Here is a 27291-nt window from a genome sequence, read left to right on the forward strand (position 1 = left end):
ATCAGGAGACGGGCCGTAAACGTGTCTTAAACACAAGTCAGAGCTCACTGAAAGGCTGAATGAGTTTAACATGTCAACACCGCCTCATCCTTCTTTCATCCCGTCCTCTTCCTCCCCTCCCTCAGGCTTTTCCCTGCTTGTCTTTTTAATTCTGTGCTCGCGCCCCTGTACGCAGGCAAACACGCGCAGCCAGACACATCATCGGCTGATCACAAGAGACCAGCCCGGCTCATGTCTGATTTTCTCGATTATTGAAAAACCAATCAGAACATCTGACGGTGTGTCCCTGCAGGCTGACTGCGTCTGAGTGTTTTTGGCTCTTAGGTTGTTTTCCCGTTCGACTACCGGGCCACCTGTCTGTCTGGCTTTCTCCGGCTTTATAGGATGAGAAAAGCCCGCTACTACTTAAACTAAACAAAGTATTTGAAAAAAACAACTGGATTATCTGAAAATAAAAACTAAATAAAGCTGAAAATGAAGTGTTTTGGCGATACATTGTTTTTATGAAATGGCGATATTAAAATATTGAATCAAAAAGTCAGCAGTAATTATTGCTGACTATTCTTTAGATACCCAATTCTTTTAGTTTTCAGATTGATTTCATACTAAGCAGGCAGCTGCTGATTTCCATTTGTTTCAGTAAGTTATGAAAATTCACATAGAGAGACTTAAGGGGTTTTGCTGTTATAAAGAATTATCCTTATAACGTTTTCTTCTGGGGTTGATTTCCGAAAACGCAGTCGGGGGAAACATTGCTTTTCCGTGGCATTTGTGTTAGTCACATGATACACGCTGCACACGTGTGTTTGGTGACGTGTCATGGAAAAGCTAGACTTAAGTCCAGTGGAACTAAGTGCGCCATCATGCTGTGCTTTTCTCAACAACACGCGTGCATTCTTGAAGTGTTACGTCAAGTTCATGAATTTAGTGAAATTTGATATAATGTTGCTCAATTTAGCCGTTCATTCGCTGTCAGACCAGGACAGAGAGATATGTCAGTCTTACAGTACAGTACAGTCTTACAGTATTGCTGTTTGTGGTAAAATACTCCTAGATGACATCTCAGGTATTAAGTTGCTTCAGTTTTTTTGTTTTTTTTGGTCCCAAGGTCGCCGACGCGAGTTCAGACGTTTTCTTGCGTTGCGGCATAGATGCTTACAAAGGCCTGCAGTGGGGTTTTTGATGAAGTAGCAGCAAGAAGAAGTGGGGGAAGAGCGTTGGAGAGGAGAAGCAGAGACGAGAAGGAGAGAATATTTTCGACTTGACTTCACAGCCACATGTCACGATTTTGCACCTTGTGTCACATTTTGCCTGGAAGTTTTACTCAAAACAGCGTCGTCGCCGCCGCAGCCTCACTCGTGCAAGGACGCACAAACGGACAAGAAACACATGCGTTCACAGCAAAAAAAAAAAAAAAGAAAGAAAGAAAAAAAAAACCTCTTGCATTCTCATTTCATCTCGATACACATTCATGCACACAAACTCAGCCCCTCCCCTCCTCATCCTCTCTCCTCCCAGAGGCACAAAGATATTTTTATCTTCCATAAAGCCCAAACGCTAATGAAGCATCGACGACACAAATACATTTCTACGATTTTCCATATCTGGCTCCTACCACCGCTGCTGTGACACACCACAGCATCTCCGTCTGCTGTCGTGAACATAAGCCGTCGGAGTGCACGCGAGTCAAGATTAATCCCAGCGCATGTATGAAGCATTTCAGTGATATCTGTGCAGTTAAAATAGCCGTTCAATCACGTGTCCAGTCTAAAAAACCCATTAGGTGAGGGAGGCGGTGAGGAGCGATGATTCCATTTGTTTCGAGCATTTTCATGAAACAGTTGCCAGTGTCTTGGAATAAGACCCACTGCTCTTCCAACGCAGTACGACAATTTGCTCAAGACAATTCACTCGGCCTGTAATGATTTCATGTGCTTTGGAAATGAGTGGAAGTAACTGACACAAATGCCAGATTTTGACATGTTTTTAGGAAAACCGAAGATGAAATCATATGATTGGATGAAATGGCTGCAAACCCGAGCTTTCAGGTCAGCGTACAAGCAGTTGCACGCGTTTCACGATGTGATTAGTATTTTTGTGCAGACACAAAGGTTCACAAGAGGAACACGGGCAGGATCATTTCAAAATCACTGTTTTTGGATACGAACTCCGTCACCCTCGATACGCGAACGTGGACGCGCAAACTCAGATGTCTGTGTCATCTTATCGCTATCGAGGGATGTGTGTTCAGTCTGCATGATGCAACAGACTGTCATCGAGCCTGACGTTTGGAGGCGGTTTAACTGATTAGCCTGTGGCCGAACAGTGAAGCCACAGACGACATCCTGGCAGCACATGATATCCGTTCCTCTACAATGCTATCAGATTATTGCTTAGACGATGTGATATACCTGTTCTCTGATTATTTTTCATTGGGATTTATGTCGGATAATCCTCTTCGAACATACAGTATGCCTGATGCAAAGCTTCATGGTTAAATCTAGTCATTGCGAAAGCAGTGGACCTGCCGATGCAGTTACTCTTCTGTTTTTGCTGTATGTTCGTCGGTGTGCTCACTCCGCTCATGCGGTGAGTGCCGATCAGCTGACTCGCCCTCAAGTGTTTGCCTCACTTCATCTTGTGCCAAATCGGACAAATGCAGATGACGTAATTGAATTTGAAGGACTGTTGGAGTTTAAAGTAGGTATCGGTACAAATCCTGGGAGGGATGTGGCTGCTGGCTCTAGCTTCATATTTAGCAGACAGATAAATAAGCATATGTCCCAACAAAAAAACCCACAGAACTAATAGCAACACCAGCGGCTTAAAACTACTTGGTAGCATAAACAGCTTGTAATGACTGTTGACTTATCAGGTGTCGAAGGTTACTGACTTGCTTAAGGTATTTTAGCCGCAGGGAGGCAGGATTTTCATGGATTAGAGAATTGGACCTGATGGTGGTCCAGCATCGTGGTGGCATGTTGCGTGACTGCCTTCTGCCATCACATCGTTTGGCCAGACCGCTGTGACTGCGGGGTCACCGAGTCGCAAGGTCCCAGAATAAACAGGGCTTTGGTTTGATTAGAGGAAATACAAGGGGACTGTGTGTGTATCTGTGTATATGTCTGTCTGTTCATATATGCAGGTTCTCAGTAACTAACTCCTGGCATTTCTGCAAATGCTCTGGCCCATTTACCTTCATCTCCTTGTTAGTCTTCTTTAGTTCTCTTCCTATCATTGCAGCCAGTCTCTTCCTGCATCTGTACACACCACATCTGGTTTCCCCCCCCCCTCTCTCCCCCTCTCTGGTTTTAGTCACGGCCATCTGGTCTTTTTCTGCAGCCATAATGAAACGTTTGCCATTTAGAATTTTGATTAAGCAGTAGGCCGCTCCAGTGACAGGCGACGGAGGTAACTCACTCTGTCCTCTCTTTTCTGTCTATGTCCCTCGCTCACACCAGACTCCAAAGCACTCATCCACGTGTTTGGTACATGTAGCTGTTAATATTCATGCTGCCATTCATGCATACAGTCAAAGACATTATTAGCCCTTGCGCAGATGTGCAGACGATGAGGTATTCACAGTATCAGCCACAGTACAGAAGGCTATAAATTCCATTGTCGCCTACATATGTTTCTGTGGCTATGTTTGAAGCAAGAAGTCCTCCAACCTAAACTAAATAAGACTAGGTGAAAACCTAGTATGTGGCTGGACCGCCCTTTATCTTTTTGCTTCTCTCCTACTGGGCTCACATATACAGTAATTTAATACAGCCAAATTCACATTAAAGCTGGTATCACTCACGTTTCTCTATTTTTGCAAGTATTTGCATTAAGACGACATGTTAACCTGGAGTCAATTCCAAGCCGTTTCCCAGCTGCTGCTCTGCACTGCTAAAACTCTGATTTTATAACGACGACATCGTCTAACAAAACCAAACACAAGTTATCACCCAACCCTCAGCTCTATCTCAGCTCCATGGAGCCTTCTACCACCATTCAGCTTATTGTTTTGGTTTTATGGCCTGCAACGTTAGGGTTCTGATTCAGTCTCGCTGCTCTCATTAACTTTGTTTCCAGCAGCAGCCTTTTTTTTTTTTTTTTTACTAAAAAACCTCTGATAAAGCTGCTGTACACTACCTGCCCAGCACAAAACAGCTGACGAACATAGTTAGCAATTAGCTGGTGAATAGCATTTAACAACTAAAAAAAAAACAGCTTCCTCAGGAGTTGGTGGAGACCAAAATGGAGCTAAAAGGAGAGTGAACTTTGGACTTAAATTCATTGGGTGGCCATAAGTCCAAGCGAAAGCTAATGTTGCTCTGTAGCTGCTGAATGTGTAAGTAGGCAGTCGTTTGCTAACATGTTCACCATATTAACTTTCTATACTGAAAAAATGTTAGCGTTCACAGCATGTCCCAGTCTTCATTCACAGTAAGAGCTGAAATACAAGAAAATATCATCAATTTCACATTTACTGTGTCATCAGTGAGTCCTATACTGTTCAATCAGACTAATAAAGCCAGTATGTTGTCAACAAAGCCCCCATTCAAAGTGTAACGTGCAGTCCAAACATGTTCCTGTGGATGAGGTTTGTAGTGTAATACGTACGTTGTTCATACATACGTATTTTTGAGGACATTGTTTTGACAAATGAGAGCCACCGTCTGCAAAATGTCTCTCCATTAAAGCCGAGCCCTGAGGGGGAGAGTTGGAGGGAGAGGAGGAAGAGGGTAATGTTGAACAAAGCAGAAGGGATTAGCTCCAGTTTTAATTCCGATGGTGAGTCCAGCTGCTCTCCAGCGTCCGCCCATCCCTTCTGCTCTCCCTCTCTCACCCCTCACTCTCTCTCTCTCTCTCTCTCTCTATTTTTCTCTCTCTCTCTTTCCCTTGGTGGCTGCTGTTTTTTCCGCTGCCCTATACCCGGGGCCAGGAAGTGTGTCCATGGCGACAGCAGGAAGTAAAGCCTCGGCTGGTCAGACACGGCCAGGTCTCCACGGCACGTAACACACTATCTGCTGCTCCTAGAAATATCTTGTTTTCCCATCCATCTAAGGCCTTGGAAGACCTAAATGTTTCTTTTCTTACAGATCTGATGTGTTTTCATATGAATTTTGGATCAAAAGCAGAAATATAATCGTAATTTTTCCTGTTTTATTATGAGTCACGGAGGAAATACAGGAGAGGATGCTTTCAAGCCACCTTGCGTGTGATTTGTTTGCTGAGTGATGTGATACTGCGTGCGTGTGCATTTTGTCTGCGGTATGTGTCAGTGTACAGGTGTGGGCACATGCAGGTGTGTGTGTTTTGAGAAAAACAGCATCTGGTTTTACTAATGAATCAGCCCCATCTGTAAAAAACAGCACGTTTTGCTCTTCCACTGCTGAGCAACAAATCCAGGAGTCTTTCCATTCCTGAACATGCTTTCACGCTCACACTCTCATGTTTTGTATTTATTCCTGCGTTCACTCAGCGAAACTCTTCGATTTGGTTGCTGAAATCCTCCCTTGGCGCTTTTCTGTCTCTCTCTCTCTCTCTCTTTCGGTGACCTTTACCCTCTGGCTTTACACAAGCTTCTGCCAAAAAATAAGGGGTATCTGTATGCAGGACACATCCACACGATGCCCACAGTGTGTGTGTGTGAGTGTGTTGCGTGTCACTTGGGAGGATTGATTGTTCCCTCTGCCCACACAAACTCCTTGCCGATGCTGTTCTTCCATAGCTCGGAGAAAAACGAGAGGGAGGAAAATGCCAACACACGTGAACAGATTAACACTTACGGTACATGTGGCTGTAATTACACATGTGAATAAATAAAGCTTTAAGATTGTTAGGCACAGGATTAAAAACAATACAAGCTCAGGTGTAGATACAGAAGGATTCTTGGTAGGATATAAATGTGTGTCCTGATGCGTACCTGTGTACATATACACAAGGGTGCAACAATAAATGAGCTTCACTAAGTAGTAGATTATGTGAACTTTACAACAAAATTTGATGGTTTCTAGGACAGCAGTTTAAAGGATCAGTTCACTCACATTTTAGGGACTAATTCTTTGGCAAAAAGCACTTCCAAACCGTTGGTAACAGTCAGGCTTTTGGATTATCCAGAGTAAACAAGGAATTATTTGTGGAAGGAGACGTTGCTGTTAACTTTTTAAACATTTTTTCGATGTTGTGCAAAACACAAACAAAAGTCCTTTGCACTCAACGGCACTGGCATAGCGGCAGAAATGTCAGAGGTGAATACTGCAAAAACCCACGCAAATGAAACCAAAACTAAAACCGGAAACGTGGGTAGTTACCATAAGAGGTACTTGACTTTACCCTGTAGACTTCAGCAAATTCCAACCCAGGTGTAAAAGTAAATCCACTTCCTTCCCAATCCTGATACGTCCCTTCAGAGAAACTAAATCCAAGGTGCTCTTCATTGAAAAGGGTGTAAAATAAGCCTTGTCAGGTTTGTTTTTTCTAACAGGTTTAACAACAAACCAGCAGGCTCCACCATTAGCCCTCTTCAAGAAGCACAGCGCTTTAATCAGCTCTGCATTCAGCTTATAATCAGGTTTTATTCAGGTTGAGCACGGGATTGTGTAAAGGTTTCAATGATTACGTCGATTTTAGTGAAAGAATTTATTCTATGAAGAATGCTTTAGATTACATTTATTTTCCTTTTTGTGTGTAAAATCTATGTTAGCTTTTACACAGTGTTTAGATAATTCTATATTTTCTTGACAAAAAACACCACAAGGTTGTTTGAAGCTTTTTACAGGATCTTCTGTTGTTGTTTTTGTTTTGTTTTTTCATTTCCAGAGCAGTGTAAGGATGTCTTGTCCATTTTGCCTAAAGGCTGAGTTTGAATATATATATACATATATATATATGCTGGGCACTGTTGTTGTCATCAAACGTTACTCAAGCAGGAGTGAATTGTGCATTTATTGGGGACTATTTTCAGCTGCCGATTTAATACACATTCGGCTTTTTTTGATGGAGCTCTAAGCAAGAGCTGAATGAGCTATATCAGGCTTTGGCTGCATAGAAAATACTTGGTTAGATGAAGGTACCGAGTTTGGAAAAGGGCTTCGTGAGAAAAGGGAACAAATCGAATCAGAGCGAAAAGGGTGGTTCAGAAAAACTGAAGACAAACTGATAGATTGCTACAAAAATGAAGATATTTGAAATAAAAAGCACTATTTTTGCACACAGCAAATCTTCTTTTCTCCTCAATGAGAAAAATGGGCCAGTGGCCTATATTCTCCGGCGCTTCGCTGCTTCTCCCCTGATTATCGCTTCCTCCTTTCCTCCGTCTCCCTCCCTCCCTCTCTCCCACTCTCCCTCGCTCTGGGGTTTTGAACTGATAAGTGCTGGCAGTGCTCGCTGCCTCATTGGACACGAGGCCGTCTGTAAGGAGAAAGGACCGAGCCTCCCACTTTCTCCCTGTCCCTTTCCTCTCCGTCATCTGTCTCCCCCCCGCCCCCACACCTCTTATTCTCCCCTCATCTCATCCCATAATCCGTAGCACAGTATCACTCTCTCGGCTCTTCCTCTTCCCTTAAACTTCCCTCTTTTCACTGTCCAGGCCTATGGCCTGAATGGGACAGGAGCGGTGGTGGAATCTGACCGACCGGACGAGGGGTTAATCCTGTGGTAATGGGCAGGGAATCTATTCCAAGGCATGCCAAAGCAAACAGGACATCTGAGAAGGAAACAGCAGGCCTCACAGAAAGAGGTTGAGGAAGAGAGAACAAGCAGGCAAAGCAGCTGAAGGAGGGAAAAAAACAGAGGAGAGATGGTGTTACACAAGGTGTTTTATTTGGCAAGCGGACATAGGCAATGTTCTCTGCGAGAGAGACATCAAATTAAGATTAATGGTCAGAAATCAATTCTAATGTTTCCCGGCAGCAAGATGCTCCTGTGATGATGACGACTTCAGAGCCTGCCGGGGCCGGGAGGCTCGAAAGAGGACTTGGATGAAGAATGAAAGTGAGAAGCAACTGTAGAGTGGTGATGACGGAGGGGGAAACTGAGACAATTGGGGAGAAAGAAGCTGCTTTAGTTGAGAATGATGTGGATGCAGAGAGGGGGGCAGACGGCACAACCGTGGAGCAATGCATTTGACCTTTTGATGGCAAGATTGTCTTTTAATTTGAGTTGTGCGTGTGTGTGTGTGTGTGTGTGTGTGTGTGAGAGAGTGCATGTACCAGATGTACCAGATGGCAGCGCTACGCTTAGCCGTGAATAATGACATACTGCACAAGCAACATACACGTCACCTTTGTTTAAAATCCACCTCACTTAAACTCACATTTTGCCAAATGGAAAATCCATTCATAGCAAAAAGTCTCACTGAGTGCCTGGCCATTAGCGGACTAACCTCAATGTCGGCTCATCACTGGTATGAATAAATCATTATGTGTCCATTACTAGTATGTCCATTATCCATTTCCTATTTTGAGATGTGATGAGTAGAAATCGCATCAGCAAAATAATAATATTTGCCGGCCTTGAAAGTGCATTAGAAGAGCTGTACATTCGGGAAATGGTGGAATGTAACTAAGTATATTTACTCAAGTGCTGTACTTACAAATAATAATACTTACTCACTTCTACATAAGTAACATTGGCATTAACAATGGCAACTTGAGATTTGCATTACTTAGGACTTGGTGGCTTAAAGACATGACTTGGATGTTTTTAACTTGAAAGTCTCGAGTTTTGACCTGATACAATCCTGGAACAATGAAATATAATTGGGACATTGATGGGCAGACCCTGCACGGCCATACACTGTGAGCACTTAGGCCTATCCCACTGCCAGCACAGCAGTGGACGGGCTCACACAAACAGGCTGGAAGCTGATAGAAAAATTTTCGACAGAATCTCAGCCTCATGCCCATGTAGTCAACCTGTGTGCTTCTATGGCAGCGTTTGCTCCATTTATTCAGTACTGGTGGGACAATCCAGAGACAGAAGTTTTGCGACAGCTGCTGGACTACCACAGACTTAACTGGAACCAAATTGGGCACAGACAGAGAACCAAATCTCTTAACTGCCCCTGACCATCTCAGTTAAAATGAAAAAGGAGGCACAGCTGCATGCTAACAGCACGGTCTCATTCTGTTGCCCAGCAGGATGCGGGCGGCGCAGCAGTGGTGGATAAAGCTGCTACATGGCGATGTGCAGCGAGGGCTGATCGATGCCCGCAGTCACCGGGCAGTGTTTCCTCTTCCTCGGTCGCCGTCTGCAGGGGGGGGCGTCTGTTTGTTGTTTGCTATTGGACAAGCAACCTGCAGAGAGGCAGGTTGGATCGCTTTTAGCACGCGCGGCATTGAGCTCTGATCAGCCTCTGGATGTTGCATGAGAGCCCCCTCAGATTCTTCAGTGGTTTGCACGTATTGTAGGCATGCATCATGGGACTTGTTGGATTTTACCTTCTGTGTATTTACTGCCTAAGACAAGAGTGTAAGCGGGGAGAGATTCGTGGTCTGTCGAGAGACACGTGGTTGTCGAAGGAACCACATCTTGACTTTTGGACGAAAAATTCTTCGGCAGAAAGGTCATCAAGTTTATATTCATTTATCACTGTAGTGAGTTAACAGTGGACAGTAAAGTCAGAGCATTCATTCATTCATACTTTTGGATGAGACACAACTAATGGAACTGGCACGTATGAAATTTGACATATTTAGCAGCAGATTCCCCACAAGAGGAATCACTGTTATGAAGTAACAGCTGGGTGTGAGTTTGGGTATGTTTACGTATCTGCAGTTGGTTCAAGTCTTGGCACTGGCTATGATAACAGTGAACATTGTGAATATTGGACTTACGTTCATCAGGTGGCCAGCAACACTCCACACATGAATGATAATGTTGCCTCGTAACATCTGGATGTGTAAATAGGCAACTAACAAGCTCTCCACGTTAGCTTGAAAGTGCCCACAACTTGTTTTTGCTGCCCAAAGTGGCCAAAAAAGTGGTCCCGATCAAATCAATAGCACACGAAGTTACCGGCATTCGTGTGTAGCGCATGCCGCACGTGCATTTAAATGACTGTTGGTGCTTGGGAGATGCCAGCACTCGCTAATACGCAGTTGGCATGAAATTTAAAACAGTCTCTCACTGCACGCACATACTTCATAAATGTAACACATGCAGTAAAAGCGCCTGTAAACTACAGCATATTATCTACGAAGGCTGTTATCTCCTTGTACTGTAATAAATTCTTTAGCCATTACTTATTGTCACTAATGCATGTTGTCACTTCAATAAATACAATTATGCTGAATTAGGCAGCAGTCCAACAGAAAACAAATATGGGACAAATATGTACATAAATTTAAACTAAACGTAACCAGAAGCCTCCACTGAGTCTCATTCAAGATTATTTCAGAACCGTTTTCATATCATCATTTCTTTTTACAGTAGGTTTTTATAATGAGTGAGCACGGTCGTGTTTAAAAAAAAAAAAGAAAAGAAAAGAAACAGTAAAGCAGAGAACGTGGGTTGAAGTGAAAATGCTTGAAAGTAAAAGGCAATTAGTTTCACGCTCAGAGATGCAAAATTACATCTGTGGTTGGGTAGGAGAGACTTCTGACCTGAGAGGTAGATTTTGGAGGCGGACATTTGCTACGACCCGCAACTGTGAGCTCTTCTTCCTCCCACTCTCCGGTTCCTCACCTACTGCTGCTCCTGCAAGACTGAAGATGTATTCTGAGAGAGAGAGAGAGAGAGAGGGAGGGAGGTTCACTGCTCTGAGAATGAAAGATACAGGAAAAAGATTCGAGAGGGATAGATGATACGAGAGAAAGAGATTGAAGATCACTCAGACTGTGGTACATTTTGAAATGACGTTGTCTCACTTACATAAAGATTACATCAGGCAATTATATAATTTTAGCTCATTTTTGTTTTCGTTTTCGGACTGAGGGCTGCGCTGTTTTAGAGTAGACATTCCCATACATGGAGCCGCCAAAGAGATTTTTGTAAAGTTGAGGTGAGTTTCATGGGAGGTTTAAAGACGGAGAGTGGGCCGGGACTCCTACTCTCTGCCTCTCAGTCCATCTGAGTGAAAAACAGAAAAAATATACTGAGAGAGGGAGAAAGGTCAGAGTGTATTTAATGAGAGATTTAGTGAAGGAGACGGAGAGTTGCTGGTCGTGTGCTCTGCCTGGCCGAGTCAAAATACGAAGGAACGGGACAGAGAACCACAACGGGGGAGTGAGAAGAAAGGATTAGCCCAGTCAGAGAGGTTGTCACTTACATTAACAGATGTAAACCTTACCAGAAGCAGAAGGTATGATGTTGCCATGGCTTCAGCGAGTTAGGCTGTGGGCTACAACTTGAGCCTGTTTTTTAGCCTGCATGTTTGTTTACATTCTGGAGAATGAAGTACGCCGAATTGGCTATTAGCAGTTCCCGTTGTGATATGTGTCATTGGCCGTACCGACAGCTATCTCACTGGATTACTCTGATACTGACGATAACTCAAAGAATGTGAGGATTCTCAGGCAAGTTCTGGAGTTAGGAGATGGAAATCGGCCTAATGGTACGAAAAGCAGCCCAAAAATCAATCAATTTTCACCTGCCCGATTAAAGAAAACCGCCCAATCTGGCAACACTCCCAGCAGCTTACTTTGCTAATGGAAAAGGACGCAAAAGGGTTTATGGGAACTGCGGTCCCAAGTTTTGAGAGCAACAAAATCCTCGTACCAACACCTCTTAAGCTCACTGATTAACATGACATGTCCTATTTGTTTAATCTGTATGACAACCTAAACGGCTTCCTGGTTATGGACTATCTCCTTGGGCTCTAGGAGATTTTGATGAGCAATTTTTTTTTTGACATTTTATACAGCAAACAATTTGGAGATTATTTAAAAACATCTATGAAACGCTTCATTATAGAATAATTGATCATGAAAATCTTGATTAGTTTCAACCCTAATGTTTCTAATAATGATACAAAGATGTTGCCTTGAACTTGGCAATGATATATTAATGCTTCATACATTAAAAATGTGAAATGCATAATACGTTTTTGATATTTTACATGTGGCTTAGTCCAGAACTGGCCACCACAAAAGCATCTATTAGTAATACGGTACCTGTAAATGTAACCTACTCATTCAAAGCGCAACTAAGTAGTTATTACAAAATCAGCTTTCTTGCCCTCATCAACTTAAGCCACGACCCTGAACAGGGCAAGAAACCCTAAAACATTTTGATGAATACAACATGGTGTACTGGAAAAGAGTCGTTTCTTAACATGTTTCAATGTTGACTGGAGTTGAGCTGAGGCTCGCACTGCTCCGCACGTCGCCGTGCGTGTCCTGTCAACGTTAGAAAATAACAATGTAGTTACTCAACATTTTTCTGGACGTACTTCTCTTCATGTAAACACTTGAAAAATATCAATTCTTTTAACAGAATCAGTCAACAGTCAAACAGCTGAGCGCTTGAGGAGCCTGAGAAAAGACGTACGAAGACTAAAAGCCATAATGACAAAAGAACAATATGAGAGGGGGAAGAAGGGATGGAGTAGAAGAGCAAGTGGAAGAGGGGTAAAAGGAAATAGAAAGCTTGCAAATGAAAACCAGACACACAACGTCTGGGTATATTGTGTAGAAAACAGCGCAACAGAGTCTGCTCGTCTTTCCAGATCCCTGTGAAAGAGGACTTGGAGCTGCTGTCCCGGTGGTTTTGTTGCCATGGTAAAATCTAAAGACTGCTCTCCACGCTGAAGTCCAGCGCAGTTGGCCGGCGCTGTGTGTTTGTGCGCGTGCATTTGAAGGAGAGAAGGGGCCGTCCATGTGCGTTGTTGATTTAAAAAAAAAAAAAAAAGAGGGAGACAGAAGTGAAGGAGTTGCAGGGTGCATGATCATATTTATTGATCATATGACTGTCACAGTGTCGCAGTGGAGAGAAAAGCAACCTCACATTGTCTCTTTGTACTCAGTGGTGTGCGTGTGTGTGTGTGTGTGTAGTGTTTTCTGGGACTTTTTTGAAGGTTGTATCACCATGTTGGCTATAATTAAGTGTAGAAAAGTAAATATCAACATATGACTTCACTCACATCATTTAAGTAGGTTTGTGTTTTTGTATTTTGTATGTGTCAATCATCCTGGTGGGGGTGTTTATTCTTGGGGGGGGGCTTTGGGGGTCTGCTCTGTCGCTAGGTAACAGTCTCCAGGCCTAAAGGCGAAGCCAGGCCTGGTTTCCATGGCAACATCATTGGTGTGGAGGGTTGAATGGAGTTTTTGGTGGCTGCGGGGGTACGTATACGTATGTATGTTTCTGTATCTGTGCGTGCGCGTGTGTGATATCAACATGGAGAAACACTCGGCAAGTTGAGCATCAGTGCAGTTGAAAAATGGAAGAAGAAGAGTGAAATATGAGGCGTGAAATGGAAAATGAAATAACAGAGTTGATCTTTGTAAGCACACATCGTCACAGTTCAAGATCTTCTACATTTGTGCCTGATAGAAAAGGTGGATCGACTGCTGCTGTGTCTACTCAAAGTACAAATCATGTGGACGTACGGTTACGGGTTCATTCATTCTTGCATGTTACTGTACATGACCGGGGAGATAGACGACGAAAAATGAAAAATAAAGGGGGAGAGAAAGGAGAGAAAAAGAGCAGTAGAGGGAGAACAGAGGGTCTTGTCTGGATGGATAATGGCCCGATTGCACAGTGTAAAGCATACTATGGTGGAGGTGGTGGTGTGGGGTTAACAGTTTAGTCACGGAGTGGAAGAATGGGTCCTCACAACGGCTTGGCATCCATTTACGCCATGAAATCCTACGGAAGTTCATTGACGACAAAGCTACTGAAAGAGTGCAAAACTAACTGCAGGTCGCAAATGGTGCCTGCAGGCATTTGCGGCCAAAATGCACCGTAAACTGCAACAGCTTCATACTAAACAGACCCATGTGGGCGTGATGTCGATCTCCTAACCTAACCCTCCTCGAGTAAACCCATCAGTGTAATTCCCAAAATGTTGCACTACTCCTGGAAAGACTCGGACCGTAAGAGTTGGAGTATGCAAAACGTTGCTGCTATGCTTCCCCCGAAGGACTTAGAGTCGGCCAGAGCTGCTAGAGTAAAACTTTGAGGGGGGAGAGATTTCAAGCCGAGCGTGAAAACCTGCTCACGCAAGTGCAAATCTTCACCTTGCAGACTGGTCACAAGGATGTGAATTAATTTACTGCTCATTGAAATGTTTTGTCACAAATAAACTTCCATATACACCCCGGCGCACGTAGAGCACTGATGATATATGTTTAAGGGAGTGGAGAGTCTTCACTAATACAAATGACATTTGGGTAATTGAAAAGAATCCACATACAGAAACTCCCGTCTCTCCCTGTCTCTCCCGTGTGTGTTAGTGTGTGTTTTCCGTCGTTCATTTACTGCTTTGCTCTTGTCCCAGAAACCTGTTTTTTTTTTTTTCTTTCTTCTAAGTTATCTTTAATTGTTCAGACCTCAATTTAATATATAGTTGAATAATACTTTGTAATTATAATTTCAGTGACAACTCTTTCTCTCTCTCTCTCTCTCTGTCACTCTTGCATTTAAAGACAGACACACACACACACACACACACACACACACACACACACGCAGACAGAAGAGACAGAGGAACGAGCGGACAAAAGCCTGTTTGTGTGCATGAGAATGTGAAGCACAGTGGGTCTCTATGTGTGGAAGCAGTGTCAGGCTCGTCCCAGAGGGGGGGGGGGTAATGGTTGGAGGGGGTTTCGCAGACTCTTCTACTTGCAGCGTGACTACAATATTGCAGACCAACCAAAAGATGCATATGTCTCTCAGTCTTGACCTCGTGTAACTGCACTGTTTACAAAAACGCCCATGCAGTGCAGTCAGCCCTCGCAGCAGCGGTTGAGTGCGTGTCAGTGGTACATCGTCTGACTTTTTCTGCGGCCGCCGACTCTCCATGATCGCTCGAGCACTTTGTCGTCTCCGTTGTCAGGCAACAGCAAAAGCACGGACGGGTTGATCTGGCCGAGAGTTTAATGCAGCTGCCGAGGAATTACGGTCAGACCTGGTTAAGATGTGGCATGTATGAGTGAGACCCTCGAAGATTTACCACTCACTTAAGTTTTCTGCTTTAATCTAAGGGCATGTCATTGAGATCACCTCTATTGTATGTGGAAGACAGTTTGTGGCAAAAAAATTGTTTTGTTTTTTTCATTATAATTGTGAGACATTAAGTTGTAATTATGACAAAGTTTTTGTAATTACTGGATTGGATTTCCAAAAGTGGCAAACAGAGCAATATTAGATCATCTCCTTTTACTTCTTTACATTCAACAGAAAGTTGTGTGGGTAAGAAAATCTGTAATGAATGTGGAAGGCCAGTTCTCCCAAAAATCAATAAAGAAGCAACATTTGTGATCCTTTTTTAACGTAGCTTATGTACGGAAGCCAATTTCTGCCATTTTCTTATACGTATGAGATATTAAGCCATGATTGGGGCTGCAACTAATGATTATTTTCATTATCGATTAATCTGTCAACTATACTTTCGATTTAATCATTTAATAGTTAGATGTTTTCAACTGGCTTTTTACGTCCAACTAAAAATTTTAGTTTTGGTTTACTGTTCAGTTTACAACCAAAAAAAAAAAGAGAGTTGCATCAAATCTTAGAAATATGAAAGGCAGAAACCAGCGATTTTGGGGCATTTTGTTCTTGATAAATGACTTAAGTAGTTAATCGATTATCTTCATTATTGCTGATTAATTTTCTCACAATTGACTAATCATTAAAATAGTATATTTTTTTAGCTTTAGTCATAATTCTGATGAAGTTTTTTGTAATTATATTCATGTATCCTAAAAAAAAACAAAACGCAAAAATGAGAATGGAAAGAAAGATGAAAAAGAATGTTTTTTCTTTCATAACTGGCATAAATTTTACAAAATAAGTTTCCATACGTGCACCGTAGGATATAGGGTGATCATATAGTTGGAGCAGAAAATCAAAGAGAACAATAGAAAAGAACTAAAACTAACTTGTCATGCATAAAAACACAACAAAACTAAATGCAGAACTATTAAATGAAAAAACAGATATTAAAAGTACTAAATTTATTTTAATTTTAACAATAATAATAATAATCGCCATTTTAGCATTTAATAGTTAAGGTTTTGAAGAATGGCCCATATTTTACTACTTACTAATACTGCATATTTTAGTAGACACGTCTTTATTTCATGGTTGAGAAAGAGTTAAAGGCAGCAGGGACGGGGGGGGGGCGATGTGAGGGAGGTGGTGGGAGAGAAACACTAAATGTAGCCACTCTACCCATTGTTGTTTTTTTCCCTCCCTTCTCCTCTAAAAGTACACAAAAGCTGCGCCGGTCCATTGTGGTGCAAAAGAGAGAGCAGGCAGGGCGACCTGGGTCGAGAGAGGAGGCTCAGAGACCAGCACACACACACACACACACACACACATTCATTCTTTCAGTCAGCCTCCCTCCGTCTCACTCACACACACACACACACACAATCCAGCGCATACAAATACATTCAAACGTGCACACACGCAATTCAAAGACTTGCAGTTGGAGACAGGAGATGTACACATACACACGCGCGCGCACACACACACACACACACACAGTATTCAGACCCTCGTTGTATTCAGTGGAGTTAAGGTGCATATCCCTGCTCTCTCCCACGCAGCGCTTTGTGTTGATTGAGCAAGTTGCTCTGGTTTGAGAGGAGATGAATGTGACATTTAAGAGTGAAATAACACACACACACACCCTCACACTCACACACACACACACACACACACACACACACACACACACACACACACAGTAAAAGCGCTCTGTCATCATTGTGCTCTTGCCCTGAGGCTGAAATCGCGGATCAGACAAAACCCAACCAAATGCCACAATTAGCCATTAGAGAACAGCCAAACAAATCTGACCTTAAATCAGCCTCCGGGGCAATTCCATGAGCTGTCGTATTTGCTCTGGTACTATGCATCACCCCATACATCACATGCTGATTTGAAGACTCTGTCACTGTTTGTCAGTACAGCCTGCAGAAGTATTCATCTGGTCACCAGCTATTAGCTGGAAATGCTGATTTTTGAAATGAAAAAAAAAAAAATTTAAATTTAATTGTATTTTTGAATTAGTGAGTGGTCATAAAATCTTTTTTTATTCCTCCCCTCACTGTCGTCTATCATCATTTCAGGGAGAGAGTATGACGAGCTCAAGGTCTGCTGCTCATCTATAAAGCGACGTCTCCTACTACATGTCCCTGTGAGCGGGCTAGAGACGATTAGGTAAAGACAGCACTGCTGCTGCTGCACAGTGAGATGCTCGTGCTTTAATAATAAAAGCTGCCACCTCAGTACGTGACGCTCCGCGGTGAACGGGGGCCCCCTGGCGGGAGCTGCAGGTAACGGCGGCTCTGTTATATAGGTCACTCTACTCATCGTAGAGCTCTTCTGGGCCTTTAGTACGGCGTGTTTATCTGCGATGAGACTGAGGGGATCAGAGGCAGACGGAGCTTCGTGCCAGTGCCCATGATGCACTGCACTGAGCGGCGGCCTCTCGCCAGCTGCGTGCATGCCAGGGACTGGAGGAGGAGGAGGAGGAGGAGGAGGAGGGGAGGGGGCTGCTGTGGGTGACCCAGAAAAAAGATAATAAGAACAGTATGTGTTTAAATTCACGTTTATGTTGTAGGAAGCTTATGTTTCACGGTAGAAGGGAGGCCTGTCCCGCTGCAGCTTGTGTCACTCCCCAGAGTTGACGAAGCGTCCCCGAGGAAGACACTGGATCCCATTCAGCTCAAGGGCAGCCGTTTTTTTAAGTGACCTTAATCATGTCTGTATTGCGATACTGCTGCCTCAATCAACTCACTAATGGCTGTGGAAAATCTCACCCAAAAAAAAAAAAAAAAAAATTGGGTTAAACGGGTCTTTGGAAATTTGACCGGTTCTGGGGTTGAAAATGTTGGAAACAGCGCCGCCGGTGGGTTTTGTTCTGTGGCATGATGCCGTTGGCAGCCCACAATGCTCCCGCAACTTTTCCGGGCAACTTTTATCCTTCAATTCCTTGAGACCTCTTTCATCAGGCTCAACAGGGCAGGGAGAAATGTATGGATCACATCATTTCATATAATACGGACTTGTTAAAAATAAGGAATCCAAAGATTTTTACGGTGAATAAACTGATGTTAGCTGGAATATTGGGCACGTTAGAGCTGAAACAATTAGTCAATCAAGAGAAAAATAATCCTCAACTATTTAAATAATTGATTAATTGTATCTGCAATTTTTCAAGCAAAAATCGTGAAAAAATAGCAAATATTCTCTGATTCCAGCTTCTCAAATAAGAGGATTTGCTGCTTTTCTTTGTCATTTATGATAGTAAACTGAATATCTTTGGGTTTTGGACTGTTGGTTGGACAAAACAAGGCATCTGAAGACGTCGTCTTCGGCTCTGCAAAACTGCGACGGGCATTTTTTTCACAGCTTTTTGAGGTTTTGTAGATGAACGAATCAAAACACGATCAGCAGGTTAATCAATGGTGAAAGTAATGAAAAATGGCCATCACAAGTTCCCGGAGCCCAAGGTGGCATCTTCAGACGTCAGACGTTTTTCAAACCAACAGGCCAAGACCCAGAGAAATTTGGTTTATTATCACAGAAGACTAGGGAAATCAGCAAATGTTCACATTTGGAAGCCTGAAGGGAATGTGTGAAAGTAGTCCAATTTGGCCATTTTTGCTTAAAAATTGATTTTAACAATTTATCGATTATCAGAATTGTTGCAGATTAATACTGTCTGAACCAGACATTCCAAAATATTCAAGCGCAGACACAGTGGGGGGTTTTCTAAACGTTTTCACATACCACCTGCACAAGTACCTGATCCTTTGTTCCCTTTGCACAATTGTGCAAGTCGACGTCACATCTACATTAATGTTTTCGTGGATATTGGCAGTCATCTGGATAAGAAGATGCGTATGAAGAGCTTGGCCCTAAACATGTTAATAACCGAGACATGGGCTGCAATCTGAATCACCCTGTCCATGAACTGTAAAAGCCTGCGTTTGCCTCCTGATGTTCTTTCTTTGCTTCTTCCAAACTGACGCAGCCGAACCGAGCAGACGGTCACACAACACGTCTGAATCACTCTGTCTGTTTTTCTGTCTCTCTTTCACTGTGGGTTTTTTTTTTTTTTTGTCTTTTTCTCGCAGGCTGCCTGCCTCTGAACAACAACCCGCATGCCAACACACACACACACACACACACACACACACTCGCGCACACCGACGAATTCCCCATCTTTGTGAGGATAACTTAACCCCGCGATCTTGACGACACTCATTCCTTGGCGCTAGCCTGATCCGTGACCGCAGCATGCCTAGATACTGAATCCTTCAACCACCGGTCCCGTTTCAGGACAAAGTCTGACAAAACAAACCCCGAACCATCTCCTTGCCAGAGTGAGAATCGATCAGAACCACTTTCTGCCCTCCTCCGAAGATCAGTTGATCAAACTGGTCCCAGGGTAGAGTGACGGCTTTTGACATGCAGAGCTCTGTGGTCACAGATACCACAGAGCATTTGTACTCATTTAGTGTTATGAACATTCGAGATGTAAATAATTACTAAGATGACACTAATTGGACTCTGTGGCTTGAATATGCAGACATGTTGCTGATAGAGAGGTAGATAGAAATGTGTAATATATCAATACGTATTTATAATAATAATTAATAATTTACACTGTATATACAGATGGTTATCTTTAAGGTCTAAAAAGTGCAAAAGAAAAACAGACAGTAGTTATTAAAGAGTGAAAATGACATGAGCTCGACTAAGTGAACTTGCATCCGAGGCCTCACACATTACGTACTTGCCTCCTGTGCAGGGAGCTATTTTGATTTCCGTGCGGGCACAAGAAGGGACGAGCCGATCCATCTTTTCCCGCCCGATCGTGAGTCCGATACCTCAGCCCCGTGTATCTGCAGATACGCAGTACCACTCCAGTGTCAGTGCTCTCTTCTTCCCAAATGTATCATCTACATACCTCCCTGCATGGAATGATTATTATGCACTGTAGCGCAGACAAAATGCACGACCCTCTAATTGATCGTGCCTTGGCCGATAGCAGCTCTTCTTTGTAAGTTCCGTTTGGTTGTCAGTGCCAGTCTGATATGTCCATTTCTGTGCGCGCCTTCTCGTAAATGCTCGTCCCGTCTGCTTTTCAAATGCGGGTAGACTTGTGGTCTTGCCTATCTTGCACACACGGACAGAATAAGCCAAACGAGGCCTCCCGCTGTGACGCTAGCACTTCTTCAATCGGTCCACTAGAGGGAGACAGAGGGCTGCAGAAGTTTCCACCAGAGCTGGGTTTTATCATTGTGTTGTCCCGTCCTGTCTCCTCAGTCAGTCCCCTTCTTTCAGCTGTCTGCTAAAAAGGCAAAATCTGCCAACAAAGAGAGAGAGAGGTGACCTGTTATACCTGATATATTCTGTTTCTCATTGTCTCCGTGCTTTTCAATCCCCACTTCGACAGTATGCTATTGTCATTAGCCAAGATTTCCTAAGTGTCTGCCCTTGTAGAGTCTGGGAAGTAGGTGGGCCGTTTTTCCACACTGAAGAATTTAACAACATTAGGATATTTTCAACCGCTGCTCTTTGTCTCTTCCTCTTTAGTTTCTGTTGCCTCCCTCGGACACATCGCCTTTGCCTTTCATCTTATTCCACATATCTAACCGTTTCCCCTTTCTCTCCTCTCTCTGCCTCTGGCCAGACCATGGCGGAGTACAGCTCTCTGCTCAGCGACCTGTCTGAAAACATCACCAACGAGGACTTGGAGCAGCTCAAGTCGGCCTGCAAGGAGGACATCCCCGAGGACCAGAGCAACAACATCACCTCCTCCAAGGAGTGGTTCAGTTACCTGGAGAAGAACGACAAGCTGGCCCAGGGTGAGACACGAATTTCATCAAACAGCTTATATTTGATCATTTCTTGCTACGGGCTCCCTCTTATTTCCACAGCCATTAGGCCTAGACCGCCGTCTGAAGCATCTTTGCATCACGTGTGAAATTAGCTTGGGGCCTTTTCAGTGAACACACACCCCTAACAACACCTCCCATGCAGATAACCTGTCGTACATCGAGCACATCTTTGAGATTTCGCGGCGACCGGACCTGCTGACGAGAGTGATCGAGTACCGCACCACCGTCCTCAAGATCTCTGAGGATGATGAGATCGACACCAAGCTCACGCGCATCCCCTCGGCCAAGAAATACAAAGGTAACACAGTCCGAGTGCTTGATCTCCAGAGCCTGCAGATATAGGGTCGGATCAGATCGTACCAGGCTAATACTAGCTCTTTTTGGACGTCAGTGCATCCTTGACCTGATGGAAGTTACTCTGATCGGCTTCCTGGTTTTCCAAACCCAGTTAACATCTCCCCTCTGGTGGCTAAACAAAAAAACTGTCTTAACTTCCACTCATCAGACGTTCTCACCCACAGATGCATAAAACAACCATATTTAAATGTAACATTAACAATAGTCTACAGACCAACTGAGTAAATATTTAGAAAACATGTAAACATACATACATGGTCTAGATCGACATTGTAATGTCTAGTCAAAAAAAGAAGTAAATAAGGAAATAAATGCCGAATCGTCCGGGCTTTAACTGCCTATATATATAAAGCCAGATCAATACCGGATTCTAAGGCCAATACCAATACTGACATTTGAGAGTAGTAAAAAACATAGAATGTGATAATGATATACTTGCTTATTTATTTCCTGTTGTTTTCCCTTTTTTCTCCTTTGGCCCTTTCTCTTTTTGATGAATTGCGATTTGAAAGCATGATTCTTGCATTTAATTTACATGTTTTCTGGTTTAATTATGCGTTTGAGGAAATTATTCAGATCACCCTTTTCCTTTTCGAGCGTAAATGGAGACTGAAGAGCAACCGAGATCCGACACTGTCACGCTGCACGCGGCACAAGTGGTTTTTCCACACCGAGGCGGGCGACAGTAAAAGTTTGTCACCTCGCTGAGGAGCTGGAGGTCCCCTCATCTAGCAGCTCACTGTGGCTGCTCCCTCTTTGTTCCGCGACTCCCCTGCAAAACTGCAGATTTGGGGAGAAAAAAAAAAAAAAAAAATGCCGAAATTGTCCACCGTTTTTTGTTGAGGATGAATTTTTGATAAACGATCACGGTCCGCGCTGACATTGGTGACGAATACTGTGCGCCGCGTTTCCTCTGACTGCTTCACAATAAAGGCCACCTGCTGTTTCGCCATTTGAAAGCTTTTTAATGTGAAGCAGTAGCTGTAGGAAAACATTTAGTACATAGAAAAGGAATATTACATAATGATGGAATTCTTAAGGACTGTAAGTTTCGGTTGCATCTCAGATATTTATGGGCAGACTTTGATCCATATTAGGAAAAAATATATTTTTGAGGAGACAGAGAGCAACAGATGCTAAAAACGGGTTCAATGGCAACAACTCTCTTTGTTTAAAGTACAGGGTTCTTACGATTTCTGTCTTTCTCTTTCTCTCTCTCCCTTTATTTTTCCACCCCCACCCCCCCACCCCTAAAAAAAGACATCATCCGCCAGCCTTCTGAAGATGAGATCATCAAGTTGGCCCCTCCCCCTAAAAAAGTGTGAGGTCGCGACCCCCAGCCCTGATCTTTGCACCTTGATTTCTTCACTCCTGGCACTCTAATCAACCGACCAACCGTTTTCTGACCAAACCCCCATCACTCTCCAGCTTAACCCACCTCTCGCACACACACACACACACACACACACACACACACACACACCCAGCCACGCCCCCTCCTCACCCTCCTCCCTGCAGTAACACATGCCATGGCACAGAACCACGCGGGCAACCACCCACAACGCCACCAATCAGATCGTAGCGATGCGGCCTCTCCCCGTGCTGAGCGGAGACGGGAAGCTGCGGGGGAGAAAAAAAGACGATAGAAGAAGAAATCTGGAGACAGGCCAACAGTGTATGTGTGAGAGAGAGAGAGAGAGAGAGAGAGAGAGAGCCAAAGTCTACCCTCGATTCAAAACGCAGAGTGGGTCACTTCACAATGGTGTAATCTGTAAACACTGTTCAATCTGTGATGCTGTGTTTATGTAACCGTCTGTGTGTGTGTGTTTGTGTGTGTGTGTGAGTGTGTCAGTCAAGGCTTTTAGAGTTAAAACAAAGGCTAAATCCACCCATTTGAATTTGAAACTACAAACCCCGCTTTAAAAACTTAACAACAAAATAAAATGGCAAAGTTTTATTCTTTCAGACATTCTGTAAAATGTCAGGAAGCTGACAGGTAAACAATTACACTGTGTGCGCATTGTGTGTACAATGATACATAACCGTGACTAACATAATTCAGCACCGCTTTATTTGTTTCTTTTTTGTTTTGTTTTGTTTTTCTTTTTTACTTCACCTTAAATGTGCAAAATATCATAAACCGACTGCTACCGGGAGATAAAATGAAACAAACACTTAAATACATAGTTTACATGATCAAAAGCAATTTTAAAAACGAAGCTGACATTAATACTTCACAAAAACTAAGTAAGTAAAACTCATCTAAATCTCGCACACATGACTCTGGTTCATTTCTATGACAGTGCTTGCTTCGGTGTATAGCTGCGTAGTTGTTCAGGTGTGTTTGTAGTGTGAAAAGGAGCAGCTCGACTTTTTGGGAAATTTGCTTGTTTGCTGTCTTGCTGTGACCTAGACGAGAAGATTGAAACCCCACTCATGCCTGTCTAAATATGAAGCTAAAGTTAGCGGTAGGTTAGCTTTAGCATAAGTACTGGAAACAGGGGGAAGCAGCTAGCCTGGCCAGTCTCGTTTTTACACTTTGGTTTTTTGTAAAGATTAACACAAAAAAAAGAAAAGACATGTACTGTGTTAACAGGTGAGCTTTAGAGAAGCTGGTAGGTGGCTTTTGACTGAGCCTGGCTAGCTGCCCCGCCCCCGTTTCCGGTCTTTATGCTAAGCTATGCTAAACCGCCGCTGGATGTAGCTTCATTGTCACAGAGTGGTATCAATCTTCTCAACGAACTCTCAGAAAGGAAGCAAATAAGCTTATTCCCCCTATGGCTAACTGTTCCTTTCAAAGCCCATATAGTTCATAAAACATTACCGTCATCAAGTTACCAATTTGACTCATAACTTTATGTCAAACTTAAAGGACTGGACAGTCATTATTACTTTCCTCAGCTGGAGGTTCAGTATGCATTATTATATCATGTTTAAAGAACAAAAAAAAAACAAACAAAAAAAAAAAAAAAGTGATATTTTACAGGAAGATATTTAAAGTTGATTTTAATAGGAAAAGCTAATATTTGCCTAGCAAGAGTTCTTTACAGAAAATATTTAGATGGGAAAGTTATAGCAGTTCTGATTTCTATCCTGTGGTCACTCCCTGTCCATAGGTTTTTCTTTACATCAAGGGGACCAGTTAGCATCAAAGTCTGCTGTATGAGCTGGCCAGAGATGTAAATATACAAATAATATATTACAAGAAAATATAGCAGAAATAATATATTGACCTGCAGTTGGTGTCGCACAGAGGACAATTTCCACTGTACGTTCAGTTTCACCGTGTCTGGTTTTTGATACTAAAGAATTTCACCCTAATTTTACCTAAACTGATTCAGCCTGTCTGTGAGCAAATTAAGATTAAAAATAAAAATAAATAAAACCCTAGTGAGATCGAAATTACATCTACTTCGGACTACATTAGAAAATGCAAAAGTATATTTTGAGAGAGTATATCGGATATGATATGTACAGTGTGAACGTGTTGTGTTGCGTGACACATGAAGGGAAAAAGCACCAAACTTTCTTTCACCCGTTTGTTGCCATTTCATTTGTTGCACGGAAAATGACTGACCGGTGTGCGATTTCTCTTTGAATGAAAGACATACTGAGGCCTCCGGAAATAAAGAAATAGGCGCAGATCGAAGCAAGAGAGGGGAGAAAATGTCAAAAAGAAAAACGTGGCAAGTGACAATATATCATGTCCTTTAATAAACTGTACATAAAGTAGATAGTGCAGAGGATCTTTAATGCAAACAACGGCTCATAACCCCCTGACTATGCCATCCCCGCCATGCACCAACACAATAGCTAGCAAGACTGTTGAAACAAAACTATAATAACTGCTCTTTTGAACACTGTCTCTCTTCCCCCCCCGCCATGAAGCCTTAGCAGACCTTGCGTTTACCCCGAAATTTTTCACGACTGTGCGAGATGGCGTGTGTGAAGCGGAGACAGACGCCTGCGCACACGTCAAGTTAATCAAAATTTGCTAAGGACTTAAGTGTTGGTGTGCACAGAATGTCTGTGGGTTTATTTTCTGCCCCCCGTCTTTGTTGTCCTCGAAGCTGTAGGATTAAAAAAAACGAACCAACGACATTAAAATCTAGCAGTGTAGGACCATTCGCTTATCCCAGCCCCGCTGCCTCCCTCCTTCCTTTCCCTCACGACCACGCTCTGCTCCAACCCCCCGATGCCAGCAACCAAGACTTTCGTTTCAGCCACAGCTTCTGTGATTTGTTTTTCTTTTTGTATTGCTCGCCGTATATTGTAGTGTTGGACTGATTTGTATCCTATGCATTTATGTCTGTAGGAAAACTCTGCACTGTAACGTATCCTCCCAAGAATTCACTTAATCTAAAGAACTGAGCTCTTTTGTCGGGACAAGTCAGGTTGTTTGACGGGATCCTTTTTTTTCTTGTCCTGAACTTGAATGACGGATGTGCTTAGTGGCGTGGAACTTGGAAAGGAGGAAATGGAAGTGTGTAGTTTCAGGAAAGGAAATAAATGGGGGGGGGGGGCTGTTAGATCAACAAAACTGTACATCTCACGTTTTACTCCTTTGCAAGCAAAGTCTTCACGTAACTAAAGCATTTAATGGTCCTTTAAGGCCTGAAGTTGTATGGTGAGGTTTAATAGTTTGCAAAAAGCGGACATGTTTCTTTGCATAATGTTAATGTAGTTCAGATCAAGCTTTTTATGACATTGTTAAAGGAATATTCCACCCCTTAAATACTTTTACACTGTTCTATATATACTTTGGCTAAGGTTTTAGCCATCCACTGATACGTTTTTGTCATTTTAGAATCCGGGGGAGGGGGGGGGGGCTCCTTTCAATCTCAGTCTGATCAAAAACCGATGAATACAACACTTCATCATAAAATATCTCCTGGCATACGCTCTGATCTTTTCAGATTGATGATACACGACAGTGTCGGAGTATTTCTGGGTGGATTTTCCCTCTTTAGCGTCCAGACCATCCCTCGCTAGGCCGGACCCCGAGTGAAGCGGTAGCTGCCCTCCTCATACCTTGAGCCTATGGAACACAAACTGGGACCGCTGGATCAATCAGAGAGCTGAACAGAGGGCATTTTGTCAGGCAATGGGAGGCAGTTGTACTTACTGCTATGACCTGTGGGTAATGGTCTTTCCCAGTGTTAAAATGGATGCGATTACTGGCCATAAATGTTGGCTTGCCACTCACCAATTCCAGCGAAGAGCTTTTGTAATTCTACAAACCAAAAGGCAGGTTTTTCTCGCCAGACTTGAGCGCGTTTCCATTATTGCACAAGATGTCAGTAAGGGAGGATTTGGGCCATTGTATTTTATTTTTCTCTCTTTTTATTTGAAGTGCTTTTTGAATAGCAACTTTTGAATCTAGATGTATGCGACGAAGTGGCTTCTATTTTTTTTCCTCAGAATTTCACTAGGCAATGGACTCATGTTAGCAGTTGTGTGGTAGTTAGTCAGTAGTTTGACAGTAGGATTGTCCATCCAATATCTACAAACATCAAAAAAGAAAAATGCATCCAACTGCCTGAAGCTCTGGATGCTCCTGGTCGAAGCTTGAGTTAAAACATTTAATTAGTTATTCACTGGAGTGTTTTAAAATTTCTGTCAGAATCAAAATATGGCTGTGCTGCACCCTTTTTTATTTTGTTTAATTATTTTTTTTTTTTTTTACATCGACTTCCTGCTTCCTCGTCCTCTAAAGTCAACACCCATCAATGTCACCATGTGACACAACCCCCTGACTTCATCATCAGGCAGACTAAATGTTTGGCATCGCTGAGCGTTTTCCTCTGTAGCCATCGGCACATAATATATCAACATATCAGTCACCAATGATGTCAGAATTTGGATTTCCATGTACCAAGTACATATCAACTTAGTAAATGCTGCAAAGTATAAACCT

General features: G+C 43.0%; 1 protein-coding gene across 1 annotated transcript in view; it reads left to right on the forward strand.

The window, feature by feature from the left end:
* The window catches only part of LOC120797391 (astrocytic phosphoprotein PEA-15), a 47050-nt gene extending 21597 nt beyond the window's left edge, over positions 1–25453 (forward strand). The window contains exons 2-4 of the mRNA XM_040141020.1: positions 20810–20984; positions 21160–21315; positions 22635–25453. Coding sequence (XP_039996954.1) covers positions 20813–20984; positions 21160–21315; positions 22635–22699 — 393 coding nt within the window. The 5' untranslated portion in view covers positions 20810–20812 and the 3' untranslated portion in view covers positions 22700–25453. The remainder of the gene's footprint in view (positions 1–20809; positions 20985–21159; positions 21316–22634) is intronic.
* Positions 25454–27291: the final 1838 nt, after the last annotated feature.

This window comes from Xiphias gladius, chromosome 12 (genome assembly GCF_016859285.1).
Source record: "Xiphias gladius isolate SHS-SW01 ecotype Sanya breed wild chromosome 12, ASM1685928v1, whole genome shotgun sequence".
Lineage (NCBI taxonomy): Eukaryota > Metazoa > Chordata > Actinopteri > Istiophoriformes > Xiphiidae > Xiphias > Xiphias gladius.